At 54.3% G+C, this 19,715-nt stretch overlaps 1 protein-coding gene across 1 annotated transcript in view; it reads right to left on the bottom strand.

The window, feature by feature from the left end:
* HMCN2 (hemicentin 2) overlaps positions 1–19,715 on the bottom strand; it is a 150,356-nt gene that overhangs the window by 13,016 nt on the left and 117,625 nt on the right. Inside the window, exons 73-86 of the mRNA XM_036117053.2 lie at positions 19,560–19,704; positions 18,670–18,797; positions 17,940–18,096; positions 17,090–17,211; positions 16,135–16,299; positions 14,910–15,017; positions 14,493–14,627; positions 13,974–14,108; positions 13,312–13,502; positions 12,209–12,422; positions 11,128–11,262; positions 9,738–9,928; positions 8,162–8,243; positions 1,317–1,586 (exon numbers count right to left, since the gene is read on the bottom strand). Coding sequence (XP_035972946.2) covers positions 1,317–1,586; positions 8,162–8,243; positions 9,738–9,928; positions 11,128–11,262; positions 12,209–12,422; positions 13,312–13,502; positions 13,974–14,108; positions 14,493–14,627; positions 14,910–15,017; positions 16,135–16,299; positions 17,090–17,211; positions 17,940–18,096; positions 18,670–18,797; positions 19,560–19,704 — 2,178 coding nt within the window. The remainder of the gene's footprint in view (positions 1–1,316; positions 1,587–8,161; positions 8,244–9,737; positions 9,929–11,127; positions 11,263–12,208; positions 12,423–13,311; positions 13,503–13,973; positions 14,109–14,492; positions 14,628–14,909; positions 15,018–16,134; positions 16,300–17,089; positions 17,212–17,939; positions 18,097–18,669; positions 18,798–19,559; positions 19,705–19,715) is intronic.

Raw genomic sequence — 19,715 nt, 5'->3', positions numbered from 1 at the left:
AGGGGAAATTTAGAGGCGGGCATGTTCCCGGGGCGGGAAACACCATGGGAACTTGTAGGTGGAGATTTGGGTGATGCTTCTATGAGCCAAGGAGCACCACAAGTTGCCAGCAAACCATCAGAAGCTAGGGTCGAGGCATGGGACAGACTCTCTATCACAGATCTTGGAGGGGGCCAACCCTGCTTATCCTCGATCTTAGATTTCTGGCTTCCAGAACTGAGAGACACTACATTTCTGAGAAGCCACCCAGGCTGTAGTACTTTGCTATGGCAGCCCTGGGAGACTCATCCAGAAGCCACATGCAGGGCTCGGTGGTTTGGGGTGGGGGCTTCCGAACGGGAGAGGACAAGGACGGGGACCAAGCTCTGAAATAAAGGGAGGGTCCGCTCAGACCGAAAGCTGCCCCGAGGCAGCATCTGTGGCCGGGTGTCAGAGGACCCCGGGGTTTCTGGAGCTGTGTGGGGGGTGTTCTAGCCCTGTCTGCAGGAGATGAGGAGACCAGGGGCCAGAAAGGGTCCCACCGTGGGTTGGCTCAATGGGTTTCAAGTGGTTTTCAAGCAGCAGCGTGTCAAGTCCCAAGTCCTGATAGTCTAGAAGTGCTGCCTGGAAAGGTATTCTACAGAGACGTGAAGAAGTGATCTGACAGTGTGCGCGAAGACAGATGAGTGACAGCTGCCATGGCCGGGGACAGACACGTAAAGCCACAGATGGGGAGTATTTGTTACAGAGACACAGAAACGACAGTCAGAAGTAATATCCGGAGACTTTGCATTGTGCAGTCTGAGTCATTTTGCTGTGGTTTCTCAGGATAGCCCTTTTCTCTGTTTTGAAGTCTGGTCTGGCCCCAGGTGGAAGGGAGCTGAGCGGGGAGGCCTGATGTGGCAGGGGTCTCTGGTGCCAGAAAGCAGCATCCGTTACCACCTCCCTACCACGGCCTAATTCAGACTCTACCGAACAACCCCCAAAGGGGGCACCATGGATGTCCTTGTTTTATTCTCCCTACTTCACAGAATTGTGCAATACCCCCAAAAGAAGACCCATGTTTGTGCCAGGTAAGCAGGAATGGCCAGGGTACCCGTCCAGTACAAGTGGCCAACACTTAGCCTCTTGGAGCCTCAGTTTCCCCAACTGTAAAGGGTCTGGTGGGTAAGATCAGTCCCTGCCGGATGGCTCCTTGTAAGTTTGTGACTCTAAGCAAAGAGAAGAGTCAGGGAGCTGGCAGGGCGGGGGGCCACGTCCCCCATAAGCAACACACAAATCCCCACTGAGCAGATCCCGCCTCTGTCCCCCACGGGCTGAGCGGAGACGCCCCGTACCTCTCACGGCCAGGACGGCCCGAGCCGTGGCGGAGCCCAGGAGGTTGTGAGCGACGCACTCGTATGCGCCCGCGTCCCCGGCTTCCACTCGCTGCAGCCACAGGCTCCCATCCGGCAGGGTCCGGAGCCGCCGGCTGGCCCGCAAGGGCTGGCCCGCTCGCAGCCACTCCACTGTGGGCACCGGCTCTCCCGAGGCCTGACACTGCAGGGCCACGTCCTCCCCGGATCTCACGGTCACGTCCTGGGGCTCCACCCGGAACACCGGGGCACCTGTGGGAGGCCCGGGGCGGCTTTAGGGCACGTTTTATTATTTGTATATGTTTCTTCATTCAAACAGATTAGAAAATGCAGAGATAGAAAGGGGACAATAGAATCACAAGTGACCATCACATCCAATTACTGTTCTGACAGTATTTCCCTCCAGACACTGTTTCCCAGAATGTGACCGTAGTGCTCACAGCTGCTTGCTTGCTTGCTTCCTTCCTTTTTCATCCCACAATAAATCTTAAGTGCCTCCCCATGCCATGAGACATTCGTTCTGAGTGCCTACTTGGTGTTCCACTGTTTGGGTCTATTACAGGGACGTTTCCAACGCGGTGCCTCTACTTGGTGCCAGATGGGAGACGGGGCCCCGTCACCTGCTGTGGGTGAGTCTCACCAAGTGGCTCCCTGACCCTCCGTCTCCTCATCTGAAAGATGGCCATCCCTGTCCACTCACTGCCACAAGCCCTCCAGAGCGGCTGTGAGGAAAAGGCATCACACTCCCAGCGCTGGTGAGGACGGGGGTGAGGCGAGCTCGCACACACGGGGGCACAGGTGCACAGCCATGTGGAGAAGGGCCGGCCAGGGCTTCAAACAGCAGGTGTCTGCTCTCTCACAGCTCTGGAGGCCAGGAGTCCAAACCCAGCTATTTCACAGGGTAACGTCAAGGCGTCCTGCTTCCTCCAGAAGCTGCAGGGCAGAATCCGTTTCTTGCCTCTTCCAGCTTCTGGTGGCTTCTAGCGTTCCCTGGCTTGAGGCTGCGTCCCCCCAGTCTCTGCCTCCATCTTCCCCTCCTCTTCCTCCCCTCCCCCTCCTCTTCCTCCCCTCCCCCTCCTCTTCCTTCCCCATATATAAGAGATATATGCCTCTCTCTTATAAAAGCACTTGTGATAGCATTTAGGGCCCACCAAGACAACCCAAGATAACCTCCTCATCTTAAGATCCTTAACTTAATCATGTCTGCAAAGATCCTTTTTCCAAATAAGATCACATTCACAGGTCCCAGAGCCAGGATCTCCTAAAGCGGAACGTATGGCTGCCGTATGTCCCAGCCACTCCTGGATCGATACCCTAACAGAAACGTGCATGCGGGGGCACCTGGGTGGCCCAGTCGGTTGGGCGACTGCCTTCGGCTCAGGTCATGATCCCGGAGTCCTGGGATCAAGTCCTGCATCGGGCTCCCTGCTCAGCGTGGAGCCTGCTTCTCTGTCTCACCCTCTCCCCTCTCATGCTGTTTCTCACTCTCTCTCTCTCAAATAAATAAATTTTAAAAATCTTAAAAAAAAAAAAGAAAGAAACATGTATGTGTGTCCACCAAAGGCATGCGTTAGAATACGGAAGCAGTGCTGTTCATAACTGCCTGGAAGTGCGGTGCAATACGCAAACTGTGGCGTATCCACTCGGCAGCCAACCATACAGCAATGAGAATGGATGAAGGCCTTCCATGTGTGATCTCACACACAGTGCTGTGCCCAGGAAGCCTGACACGAGAGCACATACGATATGGTTCCATTTAAATAAAGGTCAGAAATAAACAGGAGCACAACGCTGGCCACCGCTGCGTGAAGAGGCCAGCAAGTCCGCTCCCCCAAAAACCAAACATAAAACTTGACAAAATTATCCACACCAACTATTTCCGGGCTCTAGAAGTCCATGAAAGGCAAACAACAAATTGAGCATCATTTCTCCGTGAGAAGCTTCTAGAACTTCAGGCGAGAACGGTGGAGGTGTGGGGCCTGGGGCTGCACCCATCTCCCACCCCCACTTCACCGTGGTCGTCCTGGTGGTTTTGCTGGGGCAGGGCTGGCTGCCAAACCCCCAGCTCTTGCTATCACAAGGGACTGGCTTGATTTGCAGGCGAGGATGCAGGCGTATTCTGAGACCGGGGTGTTGTCGGGGGACGGGGGGGGCAGAACTGGCAGGAAGCAAATGGGGACCTGGCACCTCTGCTGGCCTGAGGAAAGCAGGGGACCAGCTGGAAGCTTAATGAGAAGAGCCGGGAAATGAGGGAGCCCTGGAAAGGCCAGATCAGCTCTCTGCACATCCCTGGCTTCCATAGACCATGTGAACCTGTGCAGGGATCCAGGGGTGGACGGGGGTGGGGGGCAGGAAGAGTCAAAGTCGAGGCCACTCTCAGACTGCCTGAACTCTGAATCACTCCACGGCCATGCGCAGATGCATCCATGGAGGATGGAGCCTTAGTTTCTTCGCCCTTAATTTTCAGCAACTTTGTGATGTCTCTGGTGCAGAATTTCCTTGGGTTTATCCTGTTTGAGTTTTGCTCAGCTTCTTGAATCTGTAGGCTTAGGCCTTTAGTGAAATTTTGCAAAATTCCAGCTCTCGTTTCTTTGAATACTCCTCACCCCTTTCTCCTTTCCCTCCAGGACTCTGATGCCACCCTGTCAGATCTCGGCTTCGTCCCACACGTGTCTGCAGCTCTGCTCCTTGTTTTTTTCCAAGTCTGTTTCCTCTCTGTTGTGCAGACTAGGTAAATTCTATTGTTACATCTTCAAAACCACTAATTCTTTCCTTTGTCCTCTTCATACTACACCACTGAAGTTTTCATTTTATTATCAGTTAAGTCCTACAACTTCCCTTTGGTTCTTCGTAGCTCCTATTGGTGCCGTCTTGTTTCAAGCATGTTTCTAATTGCTCAGCCAGGCATTCTTAAGGAGGCTTATTTTAAGATCCTTGTCAGATCATTCCAACCTCGCTGTCCCTGGATCAGCGACAGTTGAGAGTTTCCTTGTTATTGATCAGACGAGTGAGTTTCAACTGCATCCTGAACACTCTGAGCATGACAAGCCTCTGCTTCTTACTTCCCAGCAGGCCTCCTCTGCTGCTTCATTGCTGCCAGGTGAGAGTAAAAATCCAGCTGCCCTAGGTGGCCTCCGTGGGCACCCCAGAACACGAGGGGTGCTCTACTACTCCCAGGCAGGCATGGGGGTTCAAGGTTCCCACTTCTCTCTGCCGACGTCACCCTGGCTGGGGGGTGGGGGAACATGTGCTATTGCCCCTCACTTGGCCTCACCTGACTCCACCCCCCCAGGGAGGGCACAGGGGTGCTTGGGATAGGGGGCACGGGTAGAAGTGTAGGCTCCCCACCCACTTGGTCTTCGTTGAAGGGGCTTGGGGTGGGGCTGCAGTTTTTTTCACGGTGTTTGGCTGGACTAGGGTGGTCATCATCGGAAAGCTTTCCATCTTGCTATGCTGTTCCTTTCCTGGTCCTATAGCAAGAGAGAGCAGGCTTTTGCTGGGGCCGTCTGTACGTGTGTATGTGAGGGCCCCTTGGTCCCTTAGCAAACATTCTGCCCAGGATACACGAGGCAAAAAGAGAAATGGGGGAATCCGCTGCATTGTCACTCCACAGGTCCCAAGATCCTTAGTCAGTCCTTCTTTTCTCTTTCAGAGTCAATGTTTGTCTTCTATGTAACGTCCAAGGTGTTCAGCCGTATGCAGCGGGAGGAGTAGGGAGAAGCACATCTACGCTGTCTTGTCTGGAACCAGAATCACCCCCAACCCCCGCAGTCCATGACCAAAACTCGCAACAAACTACATAGAAAACTTCCTCCACCTGATAAAAAGCACCTGCAAAACCCCACAGCTGCCATCATACTCAATGGTGGAAGACTGAATGCTCCCTGTCTACAGCTGGAAACAAGGTGAGGCTGTCTGCTCTCTCTACTTCTACTCAGTCTTGCATCAAGGGTCTAACCAATGACATGCGGCAATGCAAAGAAATGAAAGGTATCCGCAGAGGCAAGGGAGAGGTAAACTGTCTCCACTCCTAGGTGACGTGTAGGAAATCCTATACACAGAAGCTCCTAAGGAATCTAGCAAAAATGACCAGAACTCAAAAACAAATTCAGCAAGGTTTCTAAGATCGAGATACAAAAATCAATTGGATTTTTGTATATTAGCAATGCAAAACCCAAAAATCAAACCAATAATAATTCCATCCACAATAGCATCAAAAATAATAAAATACTTAGTAATCAATGTAACAAAAGAGGGATAAGACCTGTGAACTATTAAGACATCACTGAGGAAACTAAGATCTAAATAAATTGTACAGAGCAATTGGATATCCATATGCAAAAAAAAAAAAGAGAAAGGAATTTAGAAAAAGGAACTTATTTCACACAAAAATTAACTCAAAGTGAAAGTGGATCACAGACTTCCATGTAAAAATGAAAACTGTCAACCTTATAGGAGAATGTGACCTTAGGCTAAACAAAGATTTTTTTAGCTATAATACCAAACACACAGTCTATAAAATACAAAATCGATAAATTTGGACTTCGTCAAATTTTAACGCTTTTGCTCTTCCAAAGCACTGATAGGAAAATGCAGAGACAAGCCACGGAATGGAGGGAAATATCTGTAAATCACGTATCTGATAAAGGACTTGTATGCAGACGACATAAAGAACTCTCAGAACTCATTCATAAGACAAACAACCCAATTGTAAAATGAGCGAAACATCTGAAAAACACTTACCCAGAGAAGACACATGAACGAGCTGTACACACACACACACACACACACACACACACACACACACAAAGACGCTCAATATCATTAGTTATTAGAGGGATGCAAATGAAAACCGCGGTGAGATACTAGTTTGCACCCACGGGATGACTGAATAAAAAAGGCAGACAACAAAAAAGTTGGCAAGAATGTAGAGAAACCGAAGCCTCATACACTGCTAGAAGAAGAGCAAAATAGTACAGCCAGTTTGGTGGTTTCCTGAAAAGTTAGCTTTATCAAGCAATGCACTCCTAGGAATCTACCCAGGACAAAAGAGGACACATATCCACACAAAGACTTGCATGCCGATGTTCACAGCAGCATTATTTGTAACAGCCCCAAATCAGAAACCAGCTAACTGTCTAGTAACTGATGAATGGATCTGTTCAGCAATAAAACGGGATGAAGCACTGATAGGTGCTATAATATGGATGAAGTGTGAACACATTGATGAGTGAAAGAACTCGGAACTGAAGAATACACAGAATTCCACTTAGATGAGGTTTCCAGAAAGGTGTGTCCACAGAGGCAGAAGGCAGATTGGCAGCTGCCTGGGGCTGGGGGTGGGAGCAGACGGGCAGAGGGAGCTTCCTGGAGTGATAAGAAATGTCCCAGAAACAGATCGTGGTGATGGATGGACAATGCTATGAGTTTACTAAGAATCGCTAACTGCAGGCTTAGAATGGGTGAATTTTTTCATTTTTAAAAAGTGTGGTAGAAAACATATAACATGAAGTTTACCATCTTAACCATTTTGAAGTATAGTGTTGAGTAGTGGAGTGTGTTCACACTGTTGGGCAACCCTCACTGCCGTCCACCTCTAGGACCCTCTCATCTTGCAAAACCAAAACTCTAGATCCATTCACCCACTTCTCTCCATTGTCCGCCCCACCATCAGCTTTCTGTTTCTATGACTCTGACAACTCTAGATACCTCATATAATTGGGAGTCATACAGTGTGTTCTGGTGACTGCCTTATTTCACCTGAGGCCCTCAAGTTTCGTTCATGTTGTAGCAGGTGTCAGATTTCCTTCTTTTTAAAGGGTGGATAATATTCCACTGTATGAATGGGTGAATTTTGTGGTATATAACTTAATGAAGCTGTTTTTTTCAAAGTAATCTCTATGCCCAACATGGGGCTCGAACTCACGACCCCAAGATCAAGAGCCCCATGCTCTACCGACTGAGCCAGCCAGGCACCCCAAGCTGATTTTTAAAGGTAAAACTCTGGACAGGGATCACCTGGGGGCAGGGGGCATTGACTGGAAAGGGGGTACGATATGATGGGAGTGGCTGGGGGCTGGTAGTGTTCCATTTTTCTATTTTTGCTCTGGGTGCAAGTTAACCTGGTGGGTTCATGTTATGCAGATTTGTCGAGGGGCGCCTGGCTGGCTCAGTCAGTCAAGCATCCGACTCTTGATTTCGGCTCAGGTCATGATCTCAGGGTCGTGAGATTGAGCCCTGTGTGGGGCTCTGCACTGGGCATGGAGCCTGCTTGAGATTCTCTCTCTCCCTCTCCCCTGCCCCTCCCTGCTTGCGCTCTCTTTTCTCTCTCTCTCTTTTTCTCTCTAAGTAAGTAAGTAAATAAATAAAAGATTAAAAAACAAAATTCACTGAGCTGTACCCTTATAACATTGTATTCTCCCTATGTGTGTTTATCTTCAATAAAAAGTTTTACTCAAAATCCCTATTTAGACAATTTGGCAAGGTTACTCTGGGGCTCAGATGGTACTCTGTAAACTACCAGCTACTTGGCAAATCCAAGAGCTGTGACTGTGATCTTGTGGATGGTTGTGAGTTTGAATAAATGGGGCCCCCGCCCAGGCCTGGCTGTTGGGTCCCTGGATCTTCATGGGACCTCAACTGCGTGTTCTCGACAAATATTTGTCAGAGAATTCCCAGTCTGTGGCCCTCCCTCTCTGCCCTCCATTCTGATCAGACAGCCTGGGATGCACCACGCCAGCCTCAGCATGGCTGCCCGACCCCCTGAGCGCCCCCCGACACTGTCCCTACCCACCTAGGGCCCAAGCGAGGGGGAGGCTGAGACTCACTCTGCAGCACGAGGATCACTACTTTCTCCACCACGCCCACCTCATTCTCTGCGAGGCATTGGTACTGGCCGGCGTCGTCCATCTGCAGGGGGGCATGGGAGGGGGTGCGTGGTGTTCAGGAGAGCAGGATGAGGGGGCCATTCGGGGCATGGAAACAGGCGACTGGAGTAAGACCCGTCTAACCAGAGGAGCTTAGAGGGTAAACCAGCCGGGGGCTCGTGGAGTTCATCAGAAGAGCCTCCGCGGCCACTTGTCAACAGACATCCAAAGAGGATCTAGCCCCTTTCACACCTGGAACATGGGGGGCAGTGGTGACTGAGAGCATGGATTTGCTGCCCTCGGCAGAGCCACATGCTGCAAAAGCATGATTTAGATCCCCCTCTTCCAAACTGGGTACAATGAAGTATCATCACTCCATGGCACATTACTAGGGATTCCTTGAAAAAAGGGCTCCGTGGTGAAGTAAGTTCGGGAAACACTGAGTCAGACAACAACCCACTTCTGGCTGCGAGATTCCTTGGGGCTTTTACTGTGTGTGCCGCGAGCCTTCCAGAGGGGAGATGGTTTGCGGTGTTTTCCCAGCTTAGCGAGAGAGAAGCTTTTTCTACGGGATACCCACCACCACGGCTGGTGAGGAAGCCCGGGAAGAACACGGCTCAGATTCACTTCTGAGCGGCAGTGCCACCAGGAGTGGGAGCTGGGGGGCAGCCTGAGGCCACCGTCTACACCCAGAAGGTGATATCCTGGAGGCCGCTCCCCAGGGACTGTGGGGGCAGCACAGCATGCAGGTGGGAGTGGAGATTTGGGGGTCAAATCAGGATGGGACTAAATCTGGCTCCACTGGGGACGGTCCTGGACTCGTTACAAATACACCGCCATGTCCCCATACGAGTACACGTCATCTCCCCATTGCTAAAATGGGGATCATGGCCGCTAAGATTGGACAGGAAATCATGCTCATCAGAGCAAAAGGATCTACCAGGGCCTAGCCCGTGGTAGAGACTCAGGTAAGGTGGGCGAAAGCAAGGGCCCCAAGGAAGAGCCTAACAGGACAGTATTATGGATGTCCACATGACCACTGCGAAGGTGAGGGGGGCTGCCCCAGGGCTCAAGACTTTGGAAACAGCATAGAGCAGGAGTCAGGAAAGCTGGGATGGGGTCCTGCCTTGGGCACTTACTGGTCATGGGCCTCTCTGAGCCTCAGTGTCTTCATCTGTAAAATGGGGCACTCTTACTTGTCTACTTTGCGCTATGGGGTTGTTAATAATCACATTTATTGGTATTACCCAGGGGCCGGTCACTCTTAAATTCCTGGCATGGGTCATCTCACTGATTTCTTACGATAAACCTATGAGGTAGAAACAACTATTAGCCCCACTGAACGGCTAGGGTGACTGAGGCACAGAGAAAAGTCACAGGCTGGAGGTTACTTGAGTTAGTGGCGGGGAGAATCTGGGTCATGGGTGGGAAAGTGCTTTGTAGACTGTAGGGGACTGTGGCAAGCTAAAGAACTCTCCTAAGCCATCAGGAAAGGCTGTGGGTCGTCCCCACCCCAAGGCACTGGGTCCCGCCTTGCCTCCGTCCTGCGGATGGTCAGCGAGCCATTCTGTAGCCGATACCGGAGCCGGCTGCCCCGGAGCGGGAGGCCATCTTTGATCCAGTGGATGTCAGGTGCCGGGGCGCCACGGACCACACAGTCCAGCTGGATGCTGCTCCCCACAGGCTCCACCAGGTAGGAGAAGGCCTCCCCTTGCAACACAGGGGCTTCTGCAAGATAACATCAGACAAAATGTCAGAAAGGAGGTTCCCTCAGCCTCTCCCATAAACCCATCCCCAGAGGCTCCTGCTGGCCCAGCACGACTGTGAATAGTCAACGCATCAGGGATGGCAGACAACTTCCATGTCATGGGTCAAGCGAAATAGACTGCTGGGAACACCGATTTGAAACAGAGTGGGAATAGTGCTGCGATTGATTAGTGATGCCTGAGGCAGGTACAGGACAGAAGGTAGTGTTATGAGTGTCATATACTTGCTCGAATGGATGGATTGTCCCAGCTGCAGAGTACCTGCCGGGGACTTTGGGAAATAAAGACTACATAACCATTAGGACACCTTGGTTGGACACAGCAACACTAAGACATCCCTGATCCTTGCTTCATGCAAATTGTTTTTTTTAAGATTTTATTATTTATTTATTTATTTATTTATTGTGCATGAATGGGGGAGGGGCAGAGGGAGAGGGGGAGAGAGAGCATCTCAAGCAGACTCTGTGCTGAGCGTGGAGCCCAATGCAGGGCTCGATCCCACAACCCATGAGATCATGACCTGAGCCAAAATCAAGAGTGGGATGCTTAAGGGACTGAGCCATACAAGCGCCCCCATGCAAATCTTAAACCACTCTTGGCTGCCCCGTGTCAGTTTCCAGGCTTGCTGGTTTCCTGAGGCTGAAACCAGCTGCACCTGCGTCCTGGTGCCTTGGGCTGCTCATTCCCCTCTATGAAGCTCCACCCTACCCATCCTGAAAGGAAGCAAACTAAGTCATGGCATCATGGAGGGTTACCATGCTGCCCTTGACCGAGCAGGGCCGTGGGGGACAACTGGTAGGCTGGCAAGCTTCAGGCATTTTCCTGCCAGGGTACCTTGGCCCCCGTGCCCTCCTTCTACATGGGCCCCATGCCGCTGAGGGCGGTGCTGCCCGCCAATTGGTCAGATCTCATTCTACCTGCAGCCAACTCATCTGGGGAACATAAGAAATCCTGATGCTGGGGCTTCACCCCAGAGAGGCTGGTTTTTGGAGTCAGAGGGGGAACCTGGCCTCAGTATTTTCTAAAGTCCCCCAGGAGATCCTAAGGCACAGTCAGGGTGGAGGGTTACCAGTTCAGAGGTCAGGAGGTCTATTTCTTAGAAAAACCAACACATCGGGTTCATCGGGGGTCTCAGGAAAGGCCACAAGGCTCATGCCCTACCCTTCACATGGACGAAGCTGACAGCCTGCACGCGGCCCACTCTGTTCTCGGCCCAGCAGACGTAGGTCCCGCTGTCCTCTCTGGTGACGGCCACCCGCTGCAGTGTGCTGCCCCCGTCCTGCTCAGACACCCCCTCTGGTAGAAAAGAGATGCCCCGCAGGGTTTTGAGTCCAGGGTGCTAGGGACCCCTCCTGCCCTGAATACTTCACTCAGGCCGGGGTACCCAGCAGGTGTTTAGCAAAGACATGAAAACAGGTGTCTCTTCCCGAGGTGGGAGCTTGACCATGTCAGACCCATTCACGGCAGGCAAGAGGCCACGGTAGGGGATGCGCTGGAAGAACCAGACTTCTATCATTTTCAAGTCTGCACTGTGAGCTGGCTGCGCGGGCGAGGGTAGGTCTTTGGGGGCCTATTAACGTGCACTTCCCGCATTAAACCAGTTCACCTTCACCACCCCTGTTATCTCCATCTTGAGATGAAGAAGCTGGGCTCAGAGAGGCTGAATCACTCCCCCAAACTCCCTCCCTGGGAGGTGGCGGGGTCCGGGCAAAGTGTTCCTCGCAGGTGCACAAAGGTGAGCTGCTGAGCCCATTTCACAGCTCCTGGACTCCGGTTTAGGAGCGTCTGAAAATATCACTTTGCGGTGGAGGGGACTCAGCAATTCATCAATTCAGCAGACATTTATTGAGCACCTACTATATACCCTGTGTCCTGTGCAGGCCCTGCGCCTCTCTCACCATCACCTGGGGACCAGATGGGAGGACAGAGCCCCGCCCCCAAGGAAAGGAGTTTTCCCAGGGGCCCACAGTGGGAGCAGCAGTGCTGGGTTGGAACTCAAGCCTCCTCCCGGCCCTGAGGTCTCGGGGTTGAGTCTTTTTCGCAGGTGGCTTCTTGTCAGGTCTGACATGTGACCCGTCACATACGGCCACACGTGGGTCTGCTCTGCTCCCCCCGCACAGGGCCAAGTCTGGAGACCCAGAACCTGACACCGTCTTCCTCTCCACGAGGTTGGGTCTCCCCACCAGTCTGCCCTCCTCCCACGTCCTGGGTCCCCATCCACCCGCTCCCAGGAGGCCCAGACCCGTGACTGGCCGGTCGTTGATGGTCCAGCCAATGCGGGGGGTAGGGCTGCCCCGGGCCGCACAGCGAAGCCACAGCCTGTCCCCAAGGTGCAGGCTTCGGTCCCCAGGCAGGGTGGTGAAGACGGGCAGTGCCAGGATGCTGAGGTGCACGCGGCGGCGGGCGCGGCCCACGGCGTTCTCGGCCACGCAGGTGTAGGTCCCAGCGTCCTGGCTCTGTCGGCAGAGGAGGGGTCAGCCTGAGCACTGCCCCCACCCGCAGCTCCTAGGGACCCCTTCTCCTGCAGGTTCCCTGGGAGCATGCAGCCCAGAGAGGTGAAGGGGCTTGCTCAAGGTCACACAGCCAGTAAATGGCTCTGCTTCACCCACTGCACCCCCCTGCAGCCTTCCTAAGCATCCAAGCCCTGACTGCACGATGGTAACAACACCCACGATGTGCCGGACGCCTTGTCCGGGACTTCACCTGCACCAGCTCATCCATGCTCCCATCATCCCTGAGACAGGCCCCGTGTTGGGTGCCTTTTATAGAGAGCGCTCAGCCAAGCTCTGAGACGTCCCGTGGGGCATTGCAGCAAGGCTGGTGCACTCACCATGCTATCTGGCTCTCCGTGCGGCAAGGCCAGAGGACCCTGTGACTGCCCCCCCCACAGCAGGTGCACCCACCGAGCCACCACCCATCCATCCAGAGAGAGGCCCGTTTGTAATTATAGAATCTAAGTGCTGTTGGGGAAGTGGGGTGGGGATCACACCCACGCCCTGGGCTCAGGTCAGCAACAAAGCAGGGTGGACAACAAACAGGCACAGTGTGGACACAGAGTCATCTCTGTGCCCTGCCCCCCACCCCGTCCAGGGCTCCTTCTGTCCCTCAGGAATTAGCTACGGAGGTCCAGGTTCAAATCTTGGTTCTGCCTCTTGGCAAAAACTGGACACACTCTGAGCCTCACTCAGTTTCTTCATCTGTACTTGGGGATTATAATACCCCTGGGATTAAAAGCTGCACAGCGCTCAGCACAGACCATGACAAACGGGGGGCTGCTCAGCAGAGGTTTTCTGCTCCCGTTGTCATTATTACTCCCCTTCGCGCCGCACAGGGTGGGAGGCTCACCTCCAGGTTCTTCACCAGCAGCTCCCCCGAAGGCTGGATGGTGAACTTCCCCTCGGCTCCGGACACGGGCTGGCCATCTTTTTCCCAGGTGATGCTGGGCTCAGGACTGCCGCTGGGCGAGCAGGGCAAGAGGGCGTGGGAGCCTTCGGTAATGGACAGGTCAGGGAGGCCAGTCTCGATCACGGGCGGGACTGTGGGGAGAGGGAGGGCCACGTGGGGACGGGGGCTGGGCTGGGGTGGGCTGCCCCTCTCCAGCGCCCTAGGCAGTCGGCATCCCCCTCGCCCCTTCCTCCACCCCCATCTGCTGCCTCCACCACCTCTGTCATAGGCCACTGCCCGTGCTCTGGACAATCTGGGGACTGTTGAGTTTGGTTGAGAAGCTGTGACAGGGTGATGCCAATGTACACACAATGGCTAAGGGGACAGAAATGGCTTTTGTTACTGGAAAGCCACAAATGAATGAGGGATGATTCATGAAAGATCAGAGGACGCAGAGGGACCCGAGTTACGGTCAAAAGGCAGACCTTGAGCACAAAATGGGAGAAGATGCTTTTCCCTCAGTTCCGTCTGGAATACAAGCCACGCTGGGATAGGGAAGGATGCAGGGATGCCAAAGGCCCTAGCCCGCTGGGGTCCGCCTCAGCCCCCTTCCCTGGGCCCACCTTGCACCACCAGCCGTGTTTTCCCCACGGCGCTGCCTGCGCTGTTCTGGGCAAGGCAAAAATAGTTCCCGGCATCCTCTGGGCTGGCGTGGATAATCCGAAGCTGTCCGGTGGGTAGGACCTGGGTACTTGCTCCTGGATTAGCGGGGAGGAAATCGGGGGCTGGTGGTGGGGGCAGCAGGACCACCGAGGAAGGCAGGAGGGCCACTTGGCCATTCTGTTTGACCAGGCAGCAAGTGCCTCATTGTGATCACAGGGTTCAGGGGGACAGAGCCCCAGAGCCCAGCCAGGCTGCCCCCGCCACCCCCATCCTGCCAACTCTGCCACTGAGTGCTCAGACTATCAAGCTCTGGCTGGTGAACAGAGACAGGTGGGCAGGAGGTGAAGCGGACGCATGGACTTTCTGGGACCTCCCAGCAGGTCTGCAGAGCCCCCCCCCAGTACCCCCCCTCCCTCCCTGGGGCACGCGGGAGGATCCCAGGCCCATACAGTTCTTCCCTTGCTGGTGCTGAGACTCACCTGCAAGGATGCTGAGCCCCTCCTTCTGCCAGGTGATGCTTGGCCGGGGGATGCCCGAAGCCTCACAAGGCAGCAGCACCTCCTCTGCTGCCAGAGCCCGGACCACGCTGGGCAGAGGCTTCACCACGGGGGAGGCTGCAAGGGGACAGGGCTGCAGAGGTCCCTGGGGACACCTTTAACGCCCAGGCCCCTCCCACCAGGGGTCCCTGAGCACCAGAGAGAGGAGCCTCTACAAGGAACAGGGGATTCCTGAAATCGCAGCACAGAGGACTCCGGGGGGCCGGTTCTTCCCTCCCAAGGAATCCCATCGGGGAGTCAGATCAGAGGCAGGTCTGGGCATCTGGAACCTGGGGTCCTCACCTCCCTACCCAGCCCTACCTGCCTCTAGCTCTCCTCCACCTGCCAGGAGACGCTTACCCTGCACAGTAAGGACCACGTGCTTGTGGGCCACGCCGGCAGAGTTGCGGGCCGTGCAAGTGTAGCGGCCGGTGTGGATGGGGAGGGCCTGCCCGATCTCCAGGGCACCTGCGGGTGGCAGCGGGGCATGGAGAGGGCTGAGGGGACCCGGGACAGACGTCCCTTACCCACCCCCACCCTGGTGTCTCTCTTGCAGGCCACTCCACCTGCCTCCCTGCCCATTTGTAAGCAGCAAGGGAAAACGTGGGTTCGAGGCCTGTCTGTGTTCCCTGTCTGGAGCATAACTGTGGGCAAGTCCCTTCCACTCTTGGGGCCTCAGTTTCCCCATGTGTACAATGAGGAATCAGACAGGGTGGTCTCTAGAAACTTCCGGCTGTGATGTTCCAGGACCCGCCACCACCCTGCCTAGAATCCCTGGCCCACCCATAGTTCCACGGGCCCTCACCCTGCTACCTTTGCCGTGATTTGCTCAAAACTTGCCTCCTCCAGGAAGCCTTCCCAGATTACTGCTTCATCTGTCCTCCCTTTGCCCTGTCTTCCTTAGTCTTGGGTGCTCGGTGAACACCGTTTTAACCTTCCTGGACCACTCCAGCCCCAGATGGAACCAGAATGTCAACTTCCTTTACGTGATGGGCTTCCCTATAACCGATTGTCAGAAGAAAGGGTTCTACTGCTTTGGAAGAGTTTGAAAACCGCAGATCTGGCCAGTGGTGCTCAGGCTTTAGGATTTCACCAGCTCACCAACTAACAAATAAATGTAATTTGGATAATCCCCATAAAGTTGCCAACTTTTAATTTTGACAGGCAAAGACATTTCAAAAGCACCCATCTACTATCACCTTGATTTCATGAAAGAGAGGAACTTCTAACACTAAAATATTAAGAAAAGTATAATTTCAGAGTAATGGAAAATCCTTCGGATGAGATCAAACTAACTTTATGAAAACTCTCACGTAGATATTATTTTCCTCACGTTGCCATGAGGAGCGGCACCGATCTGTCAACTAACATCAGGGGACCACTGATGAACATCAACACGCTAGTGCGTAAGTGGGGATACTAACGCCCAGAGAGGGTGAGGGGTCCCCCTAGGTCACACAGCAGGGAACAGCAGAGCCAGGCCGGGGCGCTCCATCTTGCTCTCCCACCTGGCTCCAATGGTCTGCTTTCATACCCTGCGCCCGATCCCCCCAGTCTCCATTCTCTGTGGCTCACCCTTACTTACCCGAAGGCAAGACACGATAGCCGTTCCCCCGCCTCCCCAGCTGGGTGCCTGCCTTGCTCCAGGACACGACCGGGGCCGGGACACCCGTGCTGTGACATGTGAGGACCACGGGCGCCATCTTGGTCACGGTGAAGTCTGTCTGGTCGTCGGCAATGGTGGGAGGTACTATAATGCAATACAAGGCTTGAGGCCCTGCTGAGGTCCACGGGGGACCACGCAGCCATTGGGCCAGGTGAATGAGAGCTATCAACAGAAGACTAAGACACAGGTGACATTAGTGACGAAGGACCAGGGAGGGAGGGGCAACAGAGAGAGGTCACAACACTCACTCGGGAAGTATTTTTTGCTGGGCTTTGGGGTATAGTTAAGAACTGCTTTCTGTAGAGATACCAGCTAGGTGTCTCTGGAGTGTTTCACAAGACAGCCTTCACAAGAGTGGGAGCTCAGAGCTGGGGAGGCCAGAGAAGGTCTCCAGGGAAAGTGCCATTTAACCTGAGATCTGAAGGAAGAGCAAGCGTCCGCTGGGTGAAGGGTGAAGTGTTCAGAGCAGAGGGAATGGCATGTGCAGAGGGAAACAGAATATGCAAAGGCCCTGAGGTGAGGAACTAAAAGCTAAGCAGCATGACTGGATCCCAGAGTGAGGTAGGCCTTGGGGTGAGCTGAACCTGGGGGTGGGGGGGCGGTTGGCTGGGCCAGCATGCACAGGACCCTGCGGACCCAGGTGACACCATTGCATTCTATCCTGAGTGCAGTGGGTAGCCGTGAAGGGAGGAATTTTCACCAGGGTGATGACAAAGTCAGATTGGGGTTTAGAATAATCTGGACTGGGGAGAGGACTCTCCTGAGAGATCCTACGTGCCAGGAACAGTGCTGGAGTCAGGGCTGCGTCAGGTGGGACCAGGAGATGCAGGTGACACCCCCATCCTATCTTCTCCCTCCTCCTGTTCCAACTCACCGTGGATGGTCACCTGGTAGAGCCTGCGGGCCTCGCCCACCTCATTGCTCACCACGCACTCAAAGTGGGCTGAGTCCTGGGGGCCGGGAGCTGCCAGGAGCAGGGCGTTGGAGGGCAGGAGCCTGGGACAGACAGTTGGCTGCTAAGCGGCGGGCCTGGCTGACCCAAGCCCAGCCAGCTATGACCTGCCTGCCCAGCAATCTGGATGCAGGGGACTGGGTATCTCATGACTAATGTCTCCTCTGGTATCTGCTCCCCAGCCCTGAATCTAGAAATTTCTTCTAGAAGTTTCTATTCTTAAAGATGTGGCTGTTGAGCTTGTGGGCAAATTTAATTTTCATCCCTGTGTTTCTCTGTTACCCTGTATGTTTTCTGCAATCACCAGCTCTGACAACTTCTATAATAGCGACCAGATCCAAGTCCCTTATCAGAACAGCTTATGTTGGTTGAACACCTGCTTTAGACAAAAGCTCCGTGATGGTCCGGCACCTGACACAGCAAATATCTGGCGAATTAATTGGTGAACTGACTCCTTTAATGTGCCCAGGGGTCATTTCATGATCAGCTACCTTTGAGAAACAGGGAGACGAGTATCCGGGCTCAGCCGAACTCAGGCCTCCAGGTATCGACATTGTTAGGCCCCAGCAACTATAATGGTGTTAAACCCCCTGTTGGGCATCTCGGTGAAGATCCTTCTAGACCCCCGAGGTTGAGACACAGATCCTGGTGCTTTGTTGAGGACCAGAGTGCCTCCCTGCCTTGTTTCTGACCGGGCTCCCCACCATGAAACGGGCACCCCCTTCCCCACCCTGAGCACCTCATGGTGCCACCCCGAGGGCCAGCTCCGTACCGGTAAGCATCCTGCTGCAGATGGAAATCCAACTTCTGTCTATCCTTCCACCAGACCACCCGGGGCTTGGGGGAGCCGCTGGCCTCACAGGGCAGTGAGGCAGGGGTGTGGGCAGTCAGGGTCAGGTTGGAGGGGCCAGGGGTGATGGCTGGAGGCTCTGGGGAGACAGCAGACAAGGGTGCAGGATGGAGGTAGGGGCAGGGGCTTTTTCCACCACCATCTACCCATCCTTGCGGGGAGAACAGGAGACACTCTGCAGGAATCTTCCAACAGGCTCCCAAATCTGGGGTGATAGGACCTTTGCTCGCCCCCCAGGTTGGCGGCCCCCTAACCACTTCTCCCTGAATGTAGCCCTCAGCGTCCCACTCCTCATCAGCCCTGCTCAAGGCCAGGGCCCAGCAGAGTGGCCTCCACTGAGAGGATCCACTGGAATGAGAACAGCAGATTAGAGCGTCTGGTAGTGATTCTGAATCTTATCTTTTCAAATGTTTTCTATCTGTGCACATTCAATACAATAGTATAGTATTAAGTGTATGTGCTATATGCATAAAATAAGTATGTACCTTTTGAGTATGTGTGGTCGCAAGTTTTATTCATAGGCTTCATAGTCAAGAACACTGAGAAGCCATTGCTCCTGACAGCAAGGATGAACCCAGAAACCAAGCTGGACCCAGCCCAGACAGGGGATGGATGCTGAAGGCAAGGAACATGCTTTCCCTCGTCTACCTACCAAAGACCTGGAGATGGCGGCCTTGCCGATCAGAGCCTGCAGAGTTGGATGCAAGACAGAGGTAGTGGCCGGCGTCCTGGGCAAGGACGGGCTGGATCCTCAGGGAACCCTCGGGCAGGACCTGCAGCCTGGAATGGAGGGAGGGGGTTGCCACGAAGACCAGCAGCCTAGTGAGGCCCTTGGAGGAGCTGGACCCTGGTGGTGTCTCCTCTGCCCCTGGCTTTCCTGGTAGGAAAGTGCTAACTCTGGAGTCCTGCATCCATGAGGCCAAGGTCAGAGGAGGTCACAGCCATGGGCAGCTGTGGGGGCCTCCCGTGCTCCCACCTGGGCCCAGCTTCTCCCTAAGAGTCAGCAGGCGGCAGTATCCAGAAAGCACCCTTTCTGAGCATGTCCCCCAGATCTGAGGACTGTCCTTTCCTGGGGCCACGTCTGGACTGCACCCCAGCCAGCAGGACTGGGGATGAGCTGGACCAGCTAGACTCAGGCTGGACCAGTGGAATGCTCCACCCTCGGAACTGGGATCGTCAGGCAGTTCTCTAGACTCTGCAGGTTGCATGAACTCAGAAGCTATAACCTGGGAGCAGAGGGGACCAGGGGGCTGTCTCTGCCATGTTCATAGTGGGGAAGGTGTAGAAAATGGGCCTGAGAGAAAGACACAAAGAGAGAAGCATGAAGCCCCCTCCCACAGAAACAGAGATGAGCAACCAAGAGTCAAAACCAGACAGACAGACAGACAGACAGCCACCCGAGTTTCCTGACATCCCCAAGCCTGTTTCTTGGGTTCTGAGAAGCCCCCACGTGCTGGCCACACAGCCACCTTCCTGCTCCAACTGCCCAGGCGGGTTTCTGCTTAGAACCCGCCCCCGAGACCCTCCCGGCCCAGCTCTCACCTGGGGCCGTCAGGATCCAGGGGGGCTCCGTCCTTCCGCCAGCTCACGAGGGGAGGGGGGGTGCCGTCCACCCGGCAGGGCAGCAGGGCCGTCTGGTTCACAGAGGCGGTCACTGTGGCGGGTCCTGGCTGGATGGTGGGCACCGCTGGGGGAGGG

This window comes from Halichoerus grypus, chromosome 14 (assembly GCF_964656455.1).
Source record: "Halichoerus grypus chromosome 14, mHalGry1.hap1.1, whole genome shotgun sequence".
NCBI lineage: Eukaryota > Metazoa > Chordata > Mammalia > Carnivora > Phocidae > Halichoerus > Halichoerus grypus.
The sequence above is the reverse complement of the archived record's forward strand: the minus strand, read 5'-3'. Positions and strand labels throughout refer to the sequence as shown.